General features: G+C 28.0%; 1 protein-coding gene and 3 non-coding genes across 7 annotated transcripts in view; 3 read left to right on the top strand and 1 right to left on the bottom strand.

Moving 5' to 3' along the window:
• Window positions 1-22339, bottom strand: part of LOC107455526 (cysteine sulfinic acid decarboxylase) — a 77867-nt gene that overhangs the window by 49551 nt on the left and 5977 nt on the right. The window contains exon 1 of one of the 4 annotated variants that reach the window (XM_016073118.3): window positions 16034-16327. The exons of 2 other annotated variants lie outside the window; for them this stretch is intronic. In XM_016073118.3, the coding sequence (XP_015928604.1) occupies window positions 16034-16061 (28 nt within the window). In that variant the 5' untranslated portion in view covers window positions 16062-16327. Of the gene's footprint in view, window positions 1-2222; window positions 2359-16033; window positions 16328-22339 lie in introns of those variants that run through there. One more of the 4 variants, XM_016073120.2, reaches the window with a different exon arrangement.
• On the top strand, window positions 17817-17889 carry TRNAK-CUU (transfer RNA lysine (anticodon CUU)). The gene has a single exon. It is a non-coding gene; the product is annotated as a tRNA-Lys (tRNA).
• On the top strand, window positions 18264-18336 carry TRNAK-CUU (transfer RNA lysine (anticodon CUU)). The gene has a single exon. It is a non-coding gene; the product is annotated as a tRNA-Lys (tRNA).
• Window positions 18715-18787, top strand: TRNAK-CUU (transfer RNA lysine (anticodon CUU)). The gene has a single exon. It is a non-coding gene; the product is annotated as a tRNA-Lys (tRNA).

Raw genomic sequence — 22339 nt, 5'->3', positions numbered from 1 at the left:
AGAAATTCCTTTCTCTTGTTATTCTCTTATGGGGTTAGCTTTAGAAGCACAATATTGTGTTATCTGCAAGTACAGGGTGTTTCATAATTACCGCCATTAATATATAGTTATAGAATCCATATCAAAAGTGAAAAAAAATATACACATTAGAGATATCAAATAATATTCAGGTAAAGAAAAATCAAAAACGCTATTGAAATCTGACGTTGTTGAGAAAGGTGGGTAATAGAACTAGTTTGATTACCTGATTAAAACAAGAGTATAAAGAGATCTTAAAATACTTGAGGATTCTTTTAAAAAGTACCCCAAACATTTACGTAAATGGTTGCTTAGATGAGTTGTTTTATATCTCTTCTGATAATTTCAGGAAAATATATAAAACTGATATCAAGCCAAATGCCTCATATCTTCATTTGGGTCACGCGGTGATCTTGTATTTTACTTTATTTTAACTAGTCACTTATTTACAGTAAGGTGGTTAAGTGTGTAAAAAAATTCTTTTTACAAATTATTTAATAGAATTAAAAATTTACCTTCATTAAACAAACATTTGTTAAAATTTCAACAATTTGTTCTAGCGTTATCTTTTAAACTATTTTTAATTATCAAATCAGAAAATAATTAAGATATAAAGAGTATTATATTAAATTATCATGAGATGAGGAATTTATTTTTTGAAAAAAAATTATCAAAAAGATTTTTTAAAAAAAAAGTTCACGGTAATTATTTTCGACATTTTCTGTCTTTGATTTGTATATTAATCTCTAATGTATCATGCACTCAATGTTGTATCATTAAGTATTATAAGACTTAATGATTTGTTTTAACTAACCCTTTTTATTACTTTTGATTGCGAAATAAGAAAAAGAATTTATTTTATATATTATTGTATCATTAAAATCTTTCAAGAAATTATATTGACAAAAACACGGGTAATTAGTTTGGATATTTTTGGTTTTTTACTTGTATATTAATTTCTAATACATCATAGACGTAATTGACTCATACTTAAAAAACGTTTTCGATCTCTATTGAAAATATTAAAAATATATGCAGTATTACATTAATATATATCAAATTTATTTCTAATTTAAGAGTAACAAATGATGAAAAATGGCTTACTTTTAAACGTTTTCAAAAGCTATGTTGATAGCATAAATAGTTTTGTTCTTACATATAAATGATATTTTTTATTTTAAATTTAGATATATACTTTCAGAATATTTTTTGATATGATAGTTTTATAATTATACTTTTCGAAATTTAAAATGTTTTTATGAGAATTCTAATAAGCTTGAAAATTACTATTAAAAATATTGAAAATAAGCAGGGAATATATAGCTTATTACATAAAAAATATATCATAAATGAATGCCTAATTTAAGAGAAACACTTATGAGAAAATGATTAGTCGTATATACTTTCAAAATCATTTTTTATAATATAAATGTCATTGTTGAGAAATAGTATTTTATATCTGAAATTTAGACAGACATTCAAAATACTTTTTGCAATAATTACTCTGTAATTATACTTCCTGAAATTTTAAACGCATCTTACTAGAAAGCATGATTGTAAATTTCTGTGAAAAATATAGAAAAAAGAAACAATTAATAAAATAATATATGACGAATTTATTCTTAATTTAAGAGTAACATTTGATGAAACATGACTTACTCGTGAAAGTTTTAAAAATCATTTTTAATAACATAAATATTTTTCTACGTAAAAGTGGTATTTTATGTCTGAAATGTATCAGATTAATTTTTGAAATAATTACTTTTTAAATGCACTTTTTGGAATTTCAAATGAATTTCGTTAAAAGGAAAATGTGTTTGAAATTGTCTATTAAAAACATTAGAAATAAACTCGCAATATATCATTTATTGCATAAAATATGTTATTCCTAATTTAAAAGAAACGCGTGATGAAATATGACTTACTTGTAAATACTTTCAAATGTATTTTTGAAAATATCAAGATTTTTTCTTACATAAAAATAGTGTTCTGTGTCTGACATTTAAATATATACTTTCAGAATACTTTTTGAAATTATTATTTTATAATTATACTTTTTGGGATTTTAATTCCATTTTGCTAAAAAAAAATATGCGTGAATATTTCTGTTAAAAATATTGAAACTAAACAAGTAAGATATAAATTATTGAATAAAATATATGACGAATTTATTCTTAATTTAAGAGAAACACGTGATGACTTACTCGTCTAGGTGTTGAATCACGTGGAGGAGCCACAGAAGAGGTAAGAGCACCCGTCAACTACACTTCACCGTCTGACTCCAAGTGAGATGGCGAACATGAACGGTGGTACAATTCTTGCCACCACCCCCTTCTCTTTAAATTCACGCTCTTCCACCCCCCCCCAAAAATAACACCAGCCATTCCAATAGAATAAAAAAAATTATAGTCGTCTCATGGTATAACTAATGACTTGTCGACAGAAGTTGGAAAAAAGTTGAAAGAAAATATTCGAAATACGAGCCATATTTTATTTATTTCCGGTTTATATTATTGGCGTAAACTTTTTCACTCGACGGCTAATGCAGTTTCTTTGCTGTTGAGTAGCAAGATAAATGAGAAGGCAAGAAAACGTACTTTATAGTAACACTATGAAGTTCATTTGATTGATATCTTTACCATCGAATGACGTAAGACTTTAATTTGAACTTTATTTTTTTATAGGAATCATCGAAAAAGTATATTTTTTAAAAACATATTTTAATTTATTATCCTTTTCTGGGGTTTATGACCACGTTCATTCTTTTTTTTTCCTACGTGATATATTCTAAATTCGAACTGAGAAACCTTTGATAGTCTAAGGAAATTCTTTAAAAAATATATTTATAATCACCATGCACTGAGAAAAAAAGTATGATCAAAACTACCAATATATGGTTAAATTTACCGTGTTTCTGGCTGTATGTAAATGCAAAAAGATCAGTCATTTTTACCGAAGCTTTTTGGTAATGATTTTAGTAAAAAGGAACAATAAAATATGGTTTTGTAATCTGGGGAAAAATTTGGCAAATGAGGGAAAATTTGGTAATTTTTTCGTGATACCTTTCAGCATGGCGTAAAAACAATTTATTTTGGTTAAATTTAATCTTCAGCTTTGAATTTTTTGCTAAATGCGTGATAAGTATAATTTTGAAAACCAGAATTTCTTTCAAACCGTTACCATATGACTGGAAAAAATTACAAAGTTAATTGTTTAAATGCCGTATATTTTGGCTTTATTAACTAGATTTATAGACTTTTTTTTACTCGAAAATGTCATTACCATGCATTATGGTAGTTTTATTAGAATTTTTTTTTATCCCTGAAGTATTTAAAACCTTCGCTCGAGGCTTTTTTTTTTCTATACACTGTCAGAAATTGTGTTAAAACACAATATCGTTCAAACATGGGTCAACCTGATTACGATTCTAAGCTGAATCATATTATATTACAGTGTCCAAAATAGAAAAGATGTCCCTTTAAATAACTTTTGCTATAATACTCGGATTTTAACAAACTATGTATCAAACTTAATGGCTTGAAGAGTGATCGCAAATATTCTAATTAATTACAGCCAATTATTAATTAAATTAAGGAAACAGACACAAAAACTTATTTGCTTTAAAGAAACGTGTCTTTTTTACAACGAATTTAGATTTTTTTATGATCAAAATATGGGGCATATCACCAATCTGGAATAAATTGTTCCAATAATTTCGACAAGAGAGCAGTAGAGGTGCAAAATTTGAGTTCCTTTATGATTGCATTTTTTACGTGTTTCGCCATATCTCAGTAATTTCTAAAGTGAATCTAAACATTTTTGCAAACTGTTATAAATTTAGTTTGAATACTTCGTAATACTTCGTAATAATTCAACAAAAGTCATTCAGGGTGATATCTTTTTTATTTTGTGCGCCTTTTTAAATTCAATTACATGATGCCATAGTTCAACTAGAATGGAAGCATTGTTCAATTAAACACCTTATTAAATTTATAGCAAATTTGCACCGTATGAAGGTTTAAGAAACCGATATTAATGTTCAGTGCAGAATTAACATTTGTTAAGAATATTTCAGCAATCACTAATGCTAAGATAAATTTTTTTTACCCGATTCAAGCATTGCAACCTTTATTAGAAAATGAACTTGAAGTGTTCCTTTTCCAAAGAAGACTCTAATGGCCCATTGGCTATTTTCCTTTCCAGCTATTGACAGAGTCGGATCTTCTCGTAACGGCCCACACTGCTAAAAATTCATCGAAAAAATAGTTGAATAATAATTTATTTAATTTTTATTACACCATATTCAAAGAAAACAGTCGAATAACCCATAAATAAGACGGTATTCAAACTGTTAACAATGAGGAAAATCGTTTATTAACTGTTTTCACTTACTGCAGTTAAACAAGCAGAATTTTATAGCACCAACCTACCTTATAAGCCTACCTTATGAGGACACTTAGTTTCTTGCATCTGGGAACATATTATAGCCGAGAGGGATAATGTATCGGTTTCATAACCGGCAGGGTTCGAGTCCGGCTCATAACCGGAATGGGTTCGAGCCCCAGCGTTGATGCCACAGCAATTCCTCCATTCCCTTCAATACATGAAGTGTTTACGGTGTCCTGCCTTCTCCAATGTCCATTACCAAACAAAAAGCTGGGCTCATATGCCCAGTTAAATTTCTTTTTTACCGTTTTGAAATCATGCTAGTTCTAAATGGTGAAAAAACCGTATAATTTTGCATTCACGGCATTACACCCGTATAAGTAGTAAACGGTTTCAAAACCATGAATGTAAAAAAAATGTTCTTTGCCTTAAACTTTACGGTTAAACGGATAGACAGACTGCTGCCGGTTACTTTACTATAATTTTAGAATGAAAATTCTAACAGTGTAGTTTACCAATTGAGTTTTGAAGTTACTTAGTTTACTTTTGCACTAGATTATGTGACCGGACGTGCTCCCATCATAACGCTGTATCGGTTAAGCCATCAATAAAAAGTACACTTATTTAACAAAAAGCAATAAATATTCTCTCCGTATCTTAAAAAATTTAAAGACAATGGCTCTCAAGTCAAGAATCAGGACAAGCATTCGTGGAAGGCTTTTTAAGCGAAACTAAGTTATGTTTACGTTCCCCAGGGTGAAAAAAAAACACATTTTCGGATGGAAATTTTTTTTCTAAACATACCGGATTTTCCATAGAAACTGCCCTTAATATATAAACTTAGAATAATTTTTCAAAAATAAATTTAAAAAAAGTATGCACCTTAGATATCTGAAATTAATATTTAAGAGAGGAGAAAGAAACAGAAATGTAGTCAAACACATTTCTCATTATCGATTATCGAATCGAGGAAAACAGAATCGAAATCCTTCGAATGACTGCCGAGAAAGGTGAGGCTTGAATTATAAAAACATGTTTGATTAACTAAGGAAACAAAGAGAAGTTCTTAGTCGACTGTTATAAGCTCCTCCAAGTTTCCTTTGGCAGTGGAGTTTTCAATCTCACCTACTTCTCTAGCTTTTTTTTATGTTTAAAGGTCATTTTTGTTTTTTCGAAGCTTAAATTTCAATTTGAAATCTGTAACGTACATGCCTTTCATTACTTCCTTTTTGATAAGGATTTTAAAAAAATATATACTAAGGGTGAATATTGTGGAACATCTTATTAATGTAAGTTAAAAAATAAAAATTTTTATTAAAATTGTTCCAATGAAGACCGTACTACGAAAAAGAATTTTCAATGCTAGGCCAGTTGGTACACGAAAAAAGCAGGCCTAATTGGAGATGGATAGATGACCTAGAAAAATACCTTTCGTAAACTCGAAAACGCTAGCAGGAAAAAGGTTGGTCAGGAAAAAACTTCTTGAGAAGGTCAAGGCCCACCCTGGGCTGTCGAGCTATTCCGAATGATGATGAAACAATAGCGAGATTAGTTTTTCCAATTACCCAGAAGATTTTGAAACACAATTCAAATGTCTATTGGAAAATTTTAATAAAAAATTGTTGCTATGTTACGCGAGGCATTTTTATTTTTTAAAAAGCACGAAAACGACTACTTTAAAAAGAGAGATGCATTTTATTTCAATGCTAAAAATAAGTTTTTGAAGCTTATCAAAAAACTTAGAAGTTATCTAAAAAGTCCTACACAAAACTAAACTACAGAGTTGAAATCGGGTAAATGGTTTCTGCTTATAACGAAAGAAGTTTAAAAGTATGATTTTGTGAACAACGAATTGAAGTTTGAATTTTCTTATTGAGATGTTAACTTTTGTACCCAATGAGTGCACTTTTTTGTTTTCCTTTTTGATAAGGATTCTAATAATACAAATTAAGGGTGGTATTTACGAAACATCATGAATCAAGAATCTAGATATTCACTTTCTTAATCTACAATAATACCAAAAATATGTACTCTGAATGAGATTTGGCAATACCGTATAAGAACTTAGAACAGCCTAAAGAAGTATGGAAAGATGTATGCTTGGTGTTAAGGAAAAGGACCGAAAGCAAATGACGTGCGTTAAACCACACACAAAAGGTTTCTGCGCTGTTTAGGGAAATAATTACTTAAAATTGTTATAGATTTACCATATAACTCGAAGAACTGACAATCACTTGACTTACAAGTTATTGGAGAGATATCTTTGGCACCAAACGAGCAAAAAAGTGACCACAAACAAGGTAGTATAATGAAATAAAAAAAGAAGAAAATTATGAACTGGAAATCAAGAACGACACGGGATTTAAATGTTTGCAAAAAGTTTAAAGCTCTTTACACAACAGTTCTGAATTAAATGAACAAAAATATTTTGTACCAGGATGATTAAGAGATCACTAGTCCGTTTTATAACAATCATTTGTAGTAACAATATGGTAAGGTCTAAAATCATGAAAACAAAATTAAAAGAGTTCAGGAGAAATACTTTGGATAAAATAGTCTGATATACTGCAGAAAAAATTGTTTATTAACATTTTAATTGTTTTAGTCAACAACTTCCTCTGCAACCAAATTTGAAAAATATTTTTCAATTTTTTTTAAAATCTAGTTTCTTAAGCAAAGCGTAGCAAACTGTGCTTTTCTGTCATATTCCGAGCTTCTTTAATATTATTTAAAATCACTTTTTTACAGATCCAGTGAGATAATTCTGTGAAACTATATTCTGAAAATATACAGTTTAATATACTATTTAATGTCCTTTGACTAAAATAGGACACCGGTGTCACTTTTTTTCTGACGCTCTAATTACCAGTAATAATATATTTTGGTACTTTTTAATTATAAAAAACAATCTAATAGTTACAAAAAAAAATCTGTTAGGTAATCGGAATTATATTTGCACTGAAATATAAAATCCAAAACAGAGTAGTGTTAATTTTCATTCATACTCAAAGATTTATCAACAATTGGTTTCACAAATTCAATGATGAATAACTTTCTCTTAGATCTAAATAAGTGAAAATAACGGAAAATATTAATAACTTTTTTTTCTTAATTTATATTGCTAAATTAATATTGTATAGCTAGCTGCAATATATAAAATATAATCTATATTGACAGAACAATATTTCTGAGCATTTACAACAGTCAAATAGTCTGTTAAAGAGTAAAAGAAAGTTGTCACTAAGGCCGGATGTTCATAGTAGGAAACAACATTGAATTCCAGGATAGAACAGAAGGTCTTTTCGAGTACGATTCTCCTGAAAACGGTAGCTTAAATTCGTTATGGAAAGCCATGTCGGTGCGGATTTTCATTTCCTGAAAACGAATCAAGAGAAGTAAACACTAAATTATGGTTTGGCAAATTTAATTCTTTGTTTTGATGCTCGTAGAAAAAGAAAAACTGTTTGATCGTTCTATACAGCAAGTGAATTGATAGAAAAATATTTTTGGTGCACATTTTCGATTTTTTTCTCTCTTTCTTCCTATATTTAAAAAAAAGTTCGAAAATGTTCCCCTTCTTTTTTTGAAATTAACATTTATATATATATATATATATATATATATCATTGNAAAAAAGAAAGAAAAGAACAGACCACTTTGAATAACTTTTGATCTAATTATCGGATTTCAATTCTAGGACTTTTTTGACTCAATCTTAATGGCTCAAGGGGGTGACCTCAAATATGCTAGTTAATAAGTGCAGGCGATATTTTCAATTACGAAACAAGTTACAAAGCTCTGAATAAACATTCCTTTTTTTTCTCGACGGATTCGGGTTTCTGACCCCTAAACAATAGGGGGTAGCCTCAATCTGGGGAACATAGTCCCCATAGTTTGCTCAGGAGAGTGATCCAAAGTTTGAACCCTTTAATGTTAATTTTACTTTTCACGCATTTCATAATATAAAATATCATCTGCACAAATTAATTAGCATATTTGAGATCCCCCTCCCTCCGAACTTTAAGACTGAATCCTAACACTTGAAAATCCCATCATTAGATCAAAAGTGATTTAAGATGATCCTTTTTTTATTTTGAGCACTGTACTTTTCTGTGTCCTTGCCAGTATCTATTTCGATAAAGAACAGCAACTGACAATTTTTTGTTAGAGCAATCAATTTCAAAAAACAATGCCATTTTTTTCAGACTCTCTTTTGGCGATCCAACAGATTTATAAGCAGAACGTAATAGAACATATATATATATATATATATAATAATAATAATTAATTACAACATGATTTGCACGGGTTTATATACAATACTTTTATATTTAAACATGCATGTAATGGGTTTTTATTCAGGAGATTTTTTATATACTTATATACTTCCTATTTGTATTTATTTTTAGCGTATTGAATCACAATGTTAACCAACTGATACTGGATTGTAAGCAAATGCAAACTTGTTTCATCCGAATGAAAACAATACACCTGTATAGTATCACCTGATAATTATAATTTACATAAAATCTGCGTCGAATAATAGAATATATATATATAATTAGAAAAGTAATTAAAACAATGAGAAAAAAAATTTATTGCTTTAACGTATCAGTTCTCATCAGGACATATTCCTTCAAGACCGCAAAAGAGACATTTCAAAATAAAGAATAATTATCCTAAGATAAAAATCACATTGCATGTATGCCTCCAAACAATTTTTTTTAAAAATGTAACTTTAATTCAGTTTAAGATGAAAGAAGAAAAAGAGCAGAAAACAAACTTACCGAAATGAAGTAAAATAAAGTAAACATGTGTTAAAATTAGATAAACTATATTTAGGCCGGTGTAAAAAAATGTGTTTAAATCTATCTGGTCACGATGAAAAAAATTTTACTAGAGTACTTTTAAAAAAAAAAAGAAGATAAAATTCTTCATATTTTTTCTAAAAAATAGTTTTACAAATAATAAATGAGGTTTTTAAAATATTTTCCTTCATATTGTATAGGTATCATGATCTGATTATCGTATTTTAATTTCATTCTTTCACCTTTTTGTTTAAAAAATAAGAAGGTGGTAGAATTTAATTGTTTGCTTTATGAAAAGTTGAGCTTAACACCTCTACGAATTTAAGAGAATCACTATTTTTTTAATTTGAATTGCAAGTAATTCTTTTCTTTTAAAGAAGTTTTTTTTAATATGAATAAAATTGTTATTTGTTTAATATGAATAAAATTGTTATTGAAATAGAAACAACACAAGTTTCAATAATTGAATAATTATTATTTCTTTATAATTCATTTAGATGTCTTACAATAAAAACAATTACTATTATCTATAATTATGAGTAATAGTAAAGGTAAAAAAAATAAACAAAAAATGCATAATAACTATTTACATATAGTTCTTGATTCGCATTTTTTTTCTGGTTTGAAAAAGATTCAGAGGTTCAGAAGTCAGTGAATATTTGTGGGACCCCATAACAATACTTTGCCTTGGGTCCCACCTCTCTTAATTGGGCCCTCAGGGATGTACTGATTTGTGACTAGATTATTTATATGGAACGTTTGAATCTCCTTGCCATCGGGATAGTTTTTCGAAGTTTTCGCTTCCACGCAACGCAAAAGCTGCTAAATTCCATCACAAAAAGTCCTTCACGAAGACTAGTTTTCCTTAATGTTTAATCAAGGAGTTCTTCTGGATTAGGTTCAAAATAACAAGGCTATAGAGTTGAACATTAATGGCTGAAAACCCAAAAATGGATCTGCTGTTCAATGCTGTTATAAAATAAAATTGAAGCAGTGCTGTTAAAATACCACTTGAAATATCTTAAAGATACTGTTAATCGCTTCCCTGATTATTCCTCTGGTATGTATAATATATTTCAAATATTTATTATCCTGAGTAAAATAGCAAAATTCGTCAATACGTTTTGTTTTATCACGTTTTTACTCTGCCGGAAGTAAAACAAAAGACAATAATAATCAGCACAGATTGGAAGTTTACCAATTTTAGTTTGGGAGTTTTGCTGTTTGTGGAACTGCAGACGTGTCTTGTGCAATTGTATATACGTTGGTTGTTCATTTTACATAGAGAAAGGAGTAAAAAAATGGCATTCCCGAGCGAAAGTGAAAGTAATGCAGATGTTTTTTCGGATTATGAAGATGTGAACATATACAAGGACTAATATTTAACTTTTTTCATTTGCCCGAGATAATTTGGGATAGTAAACTGAAGGTAAATTAAATATTTCTTACGCATAAAAAAACTTAAATTTCAACTTAGAACTTGTGTATTATAATTTACTTTAGTTCCCTGTATTTATTAATGAAATAAAAAAATATGTTGATTTTTTGATTTTTTTTTCCTTCAAAAAAATTGGTAAGAGAAGATGCTAAAAAAAATTGCCAACTGATTATAATCGCGCGAACTTCAAATTTGAGATTTTTGAAGGCAACTCTATGTCTCCAAATCCCAAAGTGACCTTTAGTTGAATTCAAAAATTACTTTAGGACACACGAATATAATAAAACTTTTTTTGCGGAAATTTCACATAATTTTAGAACTTTATTTCTAAATAAAATAAAATTCTAGGTAGGATTTCTTATACAGGATTTAGTAGTGTTTCAGTTGATTTCCTGACTTTTAATATTGATAAATAAAATACTAGTGAGAAAGTGCGACCACCTCATTAATAAGTTGAAATACAGAATAGTATGTAATGAATAATTTAAAAATAATAATAAAAAGAATGAACAGAGTTTGAATTCTTACAACTCGTAAAACAAAGAAATCATTGCTCTTGAAACAAATTCAAATTCCTATATTGATTCAGGTCATCCGGAGTTATTTAAGCATTTTACTGGATTAATTTCAAACAATGATTCTTGCAACACTGTTATGAGTTTGATTGTTAATGTAAATACCAAAAGTTACTTGTTTTAGTGAAGTTTAAAATAATATATTTTAATACTGTGCGAGTTTTAAAAGTATGCATACAAATCTTTACTCATACTTAAGATTATATTGTTATAAATTTATACTTTTCATTACTTAAATCTCTAAACTCGTAACTTTTAATTTGAATTCCAAATAAACATTTTTAATTATAATTTTAAGCGGTCAATTTATAATTAGTTTACTTCAGTTACTATGTTTCCATTATGATTTTTTTTATATTATTAAATTCCTTGTTGTTTCCTGCACTGGGAGAAAAAGCTAAACATTTTTTTTTACAAAACTATGCATATGAATACTGAAGACCTTGCAATATTTGTAATCATCAAAAGATAATACTATACTTTTCTTAAACTTTTTAACTAAATGTCAATCTTTAAATTAATCATCTTTAATTTTTTTAGACAACTAAATATCAGGAAAACTAAAAATATAAAAGTGACATGCTTTTCATGCTATTTTTGTTAATATGTGCTTTGAACAGTATATGTACAGTGGGCAAAAAAAAAAAAAAAAAAAAAAAAAAAAAAAAAANAAAAAAAAAAAAAAAAAAAAACACCCTGAATAACTTTTGATCGAATGATGGGATCTTCACGTTCACTCAATCTTAATGGTTCAAGAGGGTGACCTCAAACATTCTAATTAATTGGTGCAGACGATATTTTAAGAAATGAAATCAGACATAAAAACGTACTTTCTCTAGATAAACATGCTTTTTTTCCACGGATTCAGATTTCTGATCCTCAAAATATAGCCGCAATCTGGGAAATATGGTCCCAATAGTTTGGTCAGAAGAGAGCTCCAAAATTTGGATCCCTAAAAATTAATTTTACCTTTTTGCGTATTTCACTATATCTCGCAAACTTTTTCAACTAATTGAAAAAATTTTTCACACAATTTTAAAATTCATTAGTCCAAAGGTGATTCCATGCAAAAAGTAATTTTTAGTAAATTTTTTTTCAATTACTGTATTTAATAATAGTCGAAAAAATTTTGAAATATGAGATATACAATTTTTGCATCATTTTAAAGAATATAATTTTACATGACAAAATATAAAATTTGAGAGAAATCGGTCGAGTCAAGTTTATCTCGAGTCAAATCGGTCAAATTTTAAATATCCGAACTTTTTGAAATTTAATTTCTCAGGAACTATTCAACCGATTTTGCTCAAATTTTGTATTTTGCCACGCTGAGTTATATTCTTTAAAATTATGTAATAAATTGTATAACTTACAACTCAAAATTTTTTCGACTGTTATAAAATAAAATTATAAAAAAATAATAAATATTTACTTAAAAAGTTTTTGCTTGTAATTACCTTTGGTTAAACGAATTTTATAAATGTGTTCAAACTTTTTTAAATTCACTTAAAAAGTTCTATAGGGATATAGGGAAATACGCAAAAAGTAAAAATAATGTTAAGAGATCCAAACTTTGAGCGTTCTTCTGATCAAACTATCGGGACCATATTTCCTAGATTGCGGCTACCCCCTATATTTTGGGGGTCATAAACCTGAATTCATTGAAAAAAAATATTTTCATTCAGAGAAAGTACGTCTTTGTGTCTGATTTCGTAACTTAAAATATCGTCTGCACCAATTAATTAGCATATTTGAGGTCACCCTCTCGAACCATTTAAGATTGAGTCCCAGAACGTGAAGATCCGATCGTTAGATCAAAAGTTATTCAGGGTGGTCTTCTTTTTGCGCACTGTACATTTATTTTATCCTTTTGTTACGTCATAAACAACTCACATAAACAAAATCTTGTATTCTCACTGTTGTCTTAACTTGTGCCATGTCAAGGGGTAACTTAAGCCACCCTTTTTTTAATATAGATGCTTTTAAAAACTTTCATAAAGTAAACATATAATGTTATTTTAGACTCAAAACTCTCAACAATTAATTTTCATTTGAAGCAAATTCTTCTGACTTGAAAGGTGTCTTTATTATGACAGTAATTTAAATAACCCTGAATCGCAGCATATTTAAAAAAGTATTTTTTTTTTTTAAATTATAATACTCTTTATTAGATATTTACAGATAATTTTGCAACCCCGAATAATAGGCTACCACATATTTAGGGGTTACTTAAGCCACATTTTTCAACATACACGTTTTGCAAACTTTAATAGAAGTAAAAATCTAACGTAATTGTAGACTAAAAATTTTCAACAATCTATTTTTTTACAATCCCAAATGGCTGTATTTTTGGGAAATAGGAAAAGTGGATCTCAAAGAAAAGTTCGATAAATAGAAAATTCACTTCGCTATTTGGAAGTTATTTTACGAAAAAATGTCCAAAATTTTCTTAGTTCCTCGAAAAAATTCGCAAAATAGAGAAAATCGTAAAAGGGAAGTTCGTTAAATAGAAGTTCGACTGTATATTTTTAAAAAAATTTTTTTTTTTATTTTTATATTCTTTATGGATAATGTTATTCACTTTAAATTAATTGTTATGGAAACTAGCTAAATCCATAAAAGGGAAGAGAATGAAATAAGGGATAAAAAAGATCTTTCGAATCGATTTCTAGAAGTGAGAAAAGTGTGTTCGAAATAGCACGCGCCCTGTCAACTGACTTAGGTGACATGACGCAGAGGTCCGTGTAGTTAACAAGCTCCAAATGCCACTCACATTCAAATGGCACTCGACGCCTAATCGAAAGTTAACATACCCTATTTCAGACTTAACAATCAATGTCGCATTTGACAGATAGCCTTCCTCACTCTTTCTTTCTATTACCACATTGCACAATCATGTTTTCATATTTTTGTTTCAATTTATGTATTTTTGAGTTAGACTAGTACAATGAGTAAAGTTTGATCGAGAATGCAGGAAAAACTTACACACCAGAATAGTTTTCGTGCATATATCTTTAAATTTATTATATTTTTATATTTCTGCGACTAAAAATTTCGTGTTTAAGAAATATTCTTTAAATGCAACGTTTTTAATGATTAAAAATAAATGTTGCCTTATGTTTCCATATTTAGGTTTCAAATCATGTTTTTTAAAGTTTGACTAATACAATGAGTAAAGTTTGATCGAGAATGCGAAGAAAAAAGAAAAACTTACACACCAGAATAGTTTTCATACATATATCTTTAAATTTATTACATTTTTATCTTTCTGTGACTAAAAATTTTGTGTTTAAAAAATATTTTTTAAATGCAACGTTTTTAATGATTAAAAAAATGTTGTCTCATGTTTAAAAAATTTCCATTTAATGGTATTTATCTACCTGCTTCCTTTTTTTTTAATTTAAAAAATCTAATGTTAAATGTAACCACTTCCCTTTAAAAATAAACAGTCTAAATTTACCAATCTATTATGGTATATCCTAATAGTATATATATATATATATATATATATACTGGTTATCATAAATTAAGGAAAAATCACAAAAATAGCGATAACTCTTTCAAAAGTAAGCCAAACCGTGCAAAATTTGCATATGTTGTCCACTAAGAGTAGCTGAGTAAAATTGCAATNATATAAGGTTTAGCATTTCTAAATGCCTAAAAATGTATGTAAAGAAATTTTGAAAACATGACATGCAAAAATGTTAAATAAATAAACTACGTATTTCTAGTATCATCAGCTATTGCCACAACAGTAAATTTTAAAACACCGTTCCATGACGTCATTCTACGCACTAAAAGTATTTTATTTTTGAAAAAAGTTAAATAAATAATAATATTCAATTTTCGAAATTTTCAAACTAGTGACTTCACTTGGGACATAAACAACGAAGATAAATATAATATTTAAAAGTATGTTACACAAATTCTATACAACAAAATTTATACAAAAACTACACATAAATTTGTGCTTCATAGACTTTGTCTAGCTTTGTATATTCAGGTATTGCACAAAGTGTATCTTTTTTTTATTTGAGTATACTAAATATATTATGTATATTAACCATGAATTCAAATCAAGCTACAATTTTGTTCAAATTATTATTTAGTTATTATATTATTAGCATACAGGAATTGTTTTTACTACATAAATTTGACAAAAATTAATATACAAAATCATAAATAACTGCGTCTAGCACATTAATAAATTAAGCTTAAATTTAAAAATTAGCATTAATTTATTAATTTATTTGAACCTTTTGCATCACTTAAACCTAATTTTTGCTTACTTTTGAAACAATAACATTTATAAATTAAATATTGTATTCGTTCTGATTATTCCTTTAGTATGTCCATGGCCTTTTTTGGGACTGATCTTAAAATGTCTTATAAGCACACAAGGATTATTTTTTCGACATAAAATTTAACATACAGAATATCATCGAAAAAATGTGACTTACACATTAATGAATTGAGCATAATTTTAAAAATTGACAGTAATTTATTCACTAATTTGAACCTTCTATAGCACTGCTTATTATTTTTAAACCGCAATTTGACTTCCTTCTAAAAATATAACTAACCATTTAAAAATAAAATATTGTATTCGTTTTGATTAATCCTTAAGTATGCCCCTATCCTTTTTAGAGACAATTCTAAAAATGTCTTATCAGAACGCAGGAATTATTATTACAACCTAAATTTGACATAAAATTAGTATACAGAATATTATCAAAAATTACGAGTTGGCTATGCATGCATTAAGCTAAATTTAAAATAAATAAAAAGTAGCATAAATTTATTCCAACCTTCTACAGCACCGCTTACGTTTCCCATAGTTGCTATAGGCTACGCATAAAAATATTTCAGGCGAGTTTAGATGATGGTTCTCTCACTAGAATGAGTTATCGAATAAATTAAGATCTGAACTTGCAGAAAAAGGAACAAAATGCCAGCATAAAATACAAGATACGGGTATAAACTACGGTAACGGAGCTACCGTCAAATACAAATAAACAATGACGCTTCCAGATTTCACAGTCCCAATGCTGGTTTCCAAATTTCCCGCCCGCCCCTAAAGTTTGACTTCCAAGACAAAGCAAACAACTGAGTAGTTGTACTTTGGATTGCTTTAGTTTGTTTTAATTCATGCTGTTGCTGAAAGATTAGATAATCTAATATATTGAAACAAGACATTTGTTTATTTATTTATTTATTTTTATTTTCGACCCTTCAAGGACTTTAAATTTAACACGCGATTCTGAGCTCTCCTAATCTTAAATGTAAAGATATTTATAAATAAATTATATAATTAAACCAACATGCAACTAAATAAATAATGTAATTGAAATAAAAATTGTAAATTAACATTGTTTGAGAAGCTCTCTCACAGTTATTGATTATTCGTTATTTAGTCTACTTTAACCCCTTCAAGGGCAATGAGATAAAAACTGTAAATAAAAATATGCTCCGATTGCCTCAATACCCTTTTCAAAGTGAAACTTGAATGCATGAAAAATTCTGATCTTTTGAATTAATAAACTCTGATATGGAATTTTTCAGAGTGTCTTAATTTTCCTATTGTATAACCAGTAAAAATTGTTTTAAGGAATTAGAATCGATTGACGAAAGGTCCGGTAAATAAGTTAATATCACTTCCCTTACTTGTCCACTAATAACCATTAATGATCAGTGAGTTACAGATAGCAATCTATAAGAATACATTTCCATTGGGAATGGGATGTAAACATGAATCATCCACTAGGAATGGTGAAAACGACAATTGATTTATTCAAGTCGGTAATATAGTTCTACCTCTGGCCTCCATTACGGAATTAAATGAAGCAATCTAGAGACGTATTTCTGTGAAAATATAATTTTAAATATAGAATTTAAATTTGAAGTCAGTCTGTGAAGATTTGCTTTTAGTTACGAGTCCTGCCGACTTAAAAAACTTTGCCTCGAAAGAAAAAAAATTTTAAAAATTTTCTAGACGCTGCTAATGATAAGTAAAGAAACTGCGCAAAAAATCGTTAAATTAAATAAAACAATCCAACTTATTTCTGTGAAATTGTTATTCTAAATACTGAGTTTAAATTTGTGGTCAGTCTGTAAAGATTTGTTTGAGTTATGTCCAGCCGACTTGAAAAATGTCGCTCCAGGAAAAACACTTTTGAAATTTTCTGGACGCTTGTAATGGTCTGTAAAGAAGCTGCGCAAAAAAATCAAAATTCGAGTATTAGATACCATTCTTGTTTGTGAACCCTTGGTCATAGCCATAGATATAACATTGTGTAGCATCCAGAAAAATCGCATGCGAATAAGAACATAATATAGTAAAAAATATTTACCCACGAAAAAATCGCCTATCAAGTTCCAGTTCATATATCGTAAGTAATATTTATCCACGTAAAGCGATAACTGAAAAGCACTAATTAATTATATAAATATAAAATATACAAATTCACTGAAAAAATTATGTTTTACCAGCAAATATTACAAATTAGGGGGGGGGGGGTATTTTATTTGTGAACAACTTGATTAGTTTGTTCTGGGAAGAAATGCAATTACAATTTCTTCCAACTATCTTGTGCCCGGCTAGCTCAGTCGGTAGAGCACGAGACTCTTAATCTCGGGGTCGTGGGTTCGAGCCCCACGTTGGGCGATTATTTTTACCATAAAAGAGGTAAATATAAGAGGTTGGGAGGTAAAGGATAAAAATTATAATTAAAAATATTATAGTATTCTTTAAACATTTATAAATGATTATTCTAGTGTGGTAGGTATGTATTTTTTCCAACAGTATTTCAATTTGATGGCACGTTTCGCTATGCTACTATTATTAATTTCAGAATTCTCCCGACAAAACATCAGGCGATCACTATAAATTCATTGAAAAAATTCTATTTTACCATACTTGCGGCAAATAATATTACATATTAGAGAGAGAAGAAAATAATAATTTTATTTGTGAACTAATTAATTTTATTAGATTGTTATGAGAAAAATTCAATTAAAATTTCTTTCAACTGCATCGACGCACGGCTAGCTCAGTCGGTAGAGCACGAGACTCTTAATCTCGGGGTCGTGGGTTCGAGCCCCACGTTGGGCGAAATATTTTTACGATAAAAGAGGCAAATATAAGTGGTAATAGTTGAAACGGAAGTAAATTTTAAGGATAAAAATTATTATCAAAAATATTATCGCATTCCTTAGACATTTATAAATGATTATTCTAGGGTGATAAGAATTTACTTCTTCTAATAGTATTTTAATTTGCTGTCACGTTTGACTACGCTACTATTATTAATTTTAAATTCTCCCAACAAGACATCAGATGATCACTATAAACTCATTGAAAAAAATTCTATTTTGCCAAACATACGGCAAATATTACAAATTGGAGAAGAAAAAAAAAACTTTTCTGTGAACAACTTTATTAGAGTGTTCTAAGAAAAACGCAATTAAAATTTCTTTCGACTAGATCGACGCCCGGCTAGCTCAGTCGGTAGAGCACGAGACTCTTAATCTCGGGGTCGTGGGTTCGAGCCCCACGTTGGGCGGTTCATTTTTGCGATAAAAGAGGAAAATGTATTATGTATGGAAATTTTGCATAATATTATAATATAATTATGCATGAAGTTCAGGTTATAATACTTAGTTGTTACTTTATCATGTTAAGAATATAACTCATCCAATGGAAAGTTTAACATTGTATAATTTTTTTCGCACAGCCATAATTTTCTGAAATTTATTTTATCTAATAAACTATACGCCAAACTATTTAAGAACGTCATTGTTTATTATTTGAGTCAAATTAAAAATGCAAAAATATCATCTCAAATTGCTTCATTCGTAACAATGTCATAAGATATGAATCAAGTAGACGACAGTTTATTGAAAAAAAATTTGATTGTTTTACATTGCCAATTTTTTTAGATACCAGTTAGAGCTAAATTAGTTGGTATAAAATTAAAATATTCCAGCTTGAAACCGTAACATTGTTATGGTGACTCATCCAGTAAAAAATTCAACAACGTTTTTAAAGTTATTTTGTACCTTTGATGCTTGTAAAATCAGTTTTATCTGAAATAGCCCCCTCCCCCCACTAGTATCAAACAAACTATAGTTTAGCTAATTGAATCGTAAAATAATAATAAGAAGAAAACAGAAAATTCCATCTTTTGGATACTCATATGGTGACCCAAGCATTTTGAGGACGTGTTTCATCCAGCAAGTATTTCAATAATTTTTAAATTATTTGATTTTTATGCATATTCAAATCATAGATAACTAATTTATTAATTCTGACTTACATTTTTTATATGAGCCGTATAACTAATATTATAAGAACAATTAATATTCAATTCATCTATTATAGGCATTACAACATAACACAGCTAAAACTTAAGAGATCATATTACAACATACAATAAATACGCTAAAATAAGAATAACATAACTTTTAAGTACTTTTTTACATTAATTTGTCGGTATTTGCTATTAATGTGCTAAAAATTTAATTTAATGTCATATTTCACGAATAGTTTTCTGTAAATTAAACAAGCCAAAAAGAACATTTTGTCTTGTGTTAGATTTTCGTAATGTTCATATTACAACAGACAAAAAATATGCTAAAATAAGAATGATACAAAATTTAAATACTTTAACAATAATTGTTTTACATTAATTTATCAGTGTTTGTTATTAATAAGCTAAAATTGAAGTTACCATCATATTTCACGAATAATTTTTAGTAAATTAAGCATGCTAAAAAGTTGTAAATGTTGGTTTTTCATTCTGTGCAAGTTTTAAAAAAAATATGAGACAAGACCTCAGAAGTAAAATAATCTTAAAGTACAAATAAGAAACGTGTTAAAAAATTGTTCACTGTATCAAAATATTTCCTTAGATCAATAATTTCAGAACTAGCAACAAAATAAATATTTTCTTAAATAATTTCATTATAATAGTTCTTAACAATCTTAAAAGAAATTTATGCGTAACAATGTTCGTTTTATAAACGAACATCTTAAAAATAATATCCTTATTTCCAAGACTTTTTTCAACATACTGGAGTACGATAAATATTGAGGTGATTCAAGGATTTAGGTTTATTGGTTCAGCGTCATCAAACAAACCTTTCCCTTTCTTCTATATTCTAGAAGTTTATATCTTTAAAAGAAGAATTAAATGTTCTATTTCAATATTTATATTACGTTTCATTCTAAACAATCACTCCAACAGAGAGACTTATCAGTAAAAGAATCCAGAGATATAATCGACCTATTTCGATTTTATCTCATCTCTTCAAGATAAAGAAGCTAATAGTATTGTTTATTTTTTGAATATAAACATCAGGACTCAAAACTCTTTTTGAACAAAATTTATTAAAAAGAACGCACACGCATTGGGAGATGTAAATTATTGTATAAGCAAAGAAAAAACAAAATATTATCAGAATTTGACGACTAATTATCAAGGAGGGCGAAATTGGAAACATTAAAATCTGTTTGATTCTCAAAGAAAAATTATAGGAAGCGAAAAGGGATTATTAAAAACACTTTCTAAACTTACACTTCTAAATGGCCAACACTTTCTAAATGGCCAAATATAATTTGAACACTCTGTTGTTTCTAAACTTAAAAATTTACGTTTTCGATCTAATTTTGCTCTGTAATTTAAAGATGGAGTGTCATAACACCTTTTAAAAGATACGTGCTTAGATGAAATTCATTAAGATCATAAACATAGACCTACTGTAAAGTAATTATGTAGTTTTTGTATGAGTTATATTTAATTTTTTGCAATTTTCTATAATTTTCACGTTAAATGAAGATCATTAAAACATTTTGAAAATTATAAATATAGTTTTATATTTTTAATTTATTTGTAATTTTTATTTTATTATTATGCTCAAATTACATTTACGAATAAGTCTAAAAATAAATATCTGTAATCAAATACTTCGAATCGAAAAATTCCTTATTAAGATTCATAGTATAAATTAATTTTAAAACACATTACATAAAATAATTTTTAATGGAAAACCACTAACCTCCATTTCAAAATTCGGAAACGCGATTTATTTTTTATTAACAAGTTTGCATTTAGTTTTTGAAACAGTGCAGGCATGCCCATGAAATGACACACATAAACTATAAGCAAAATCATTATTTGTCGCAGAGTTATGAAAATCTAAAATCTTTTCATAATCTGCCCTGCTAAATAATGTCTAATCACAGCCCTTTTTGCTAATTCTACTTTCAGTTTCTGCGGATGAAATTTTTCAGAACCTATTTCAGAATCTTTGGAATAGATCAGAAAATTGATCCATTTGCTGAGAAATTGCCCTAATACAAACTTAAAACATCAGTTATCATCCTCATGGAGAAACAAATTCTGGTAAAATTACTGTACTCTACTGTAGTTGGCAAAAAAAAATAATAAATAAACAAAAAGAACATATTTTTGGTTATAAAAATTAAAATATGTAGTAGTTTAACTATTCATTTGGTAATTTCACCGCTCATATGGAAATTCTGGTTTTCAAAATTATAATTCTTATTACCATATATTTAATAAAAAATACACAACTGAAAAGTAAATGTATCCGAATAAATGGTTTTTATTTCATGATATCATAAAATTGTCTAATTTTATTGCATATTATAAAGCTAGATTTCACTGTTACTTTATTAAAATCATTTTCATAGCGCTTCTGTATTCCCATAGAAACAGAAACACAGTAAATTTTACCATATTCTGTTTGTTTTGACTATACAATTTTTCTGAGTGCACTGTTAGAAATTTCGGACTATGCTGAACTACAATATTGTTCACTTTTATTGTATCCTAAATGTGGTTCAAATTTGAGCCATATTATAGCACTTTTTAAACTTAATTACACGACACTATCATTAAATTTGAACGAAAATACGGAAATATGAATAAATTTAACACTTTATGAAGGTCACGCTAAATTTGCCCAATATTTAATTTCAAGCAACTAGTTTTTCTGAGATAAATTAAATTTCTTACAGTATTTATTTTAACGAAATTGACTTGAGTTGCAGATTTCTTTTTGAGTTTTATCTTTGCTTTTTTCTATTAATT

This window comes from Parasteatoda tepidariorum, chromosome X2 (genome assembly GCF_043381705.1).
Source record: "Parasteatoda tepidariorum isolate YZ-2023 chromosome X2, CAS_Ptep_4.0, whole genome shotgun sequence".
In the NCBI taxonomy this organism is placed as follows: Eukaryota; Metazoa; Arthropoda; class Arachnida; order Araneae; family Theridiidae; genus Parasteatoda; species Parasteatoda tepidariorum.
Note: the sequence above shows the minus strand (reverse complement) of the source record. Positions and strands in the feature narration are given on the sequence as shown.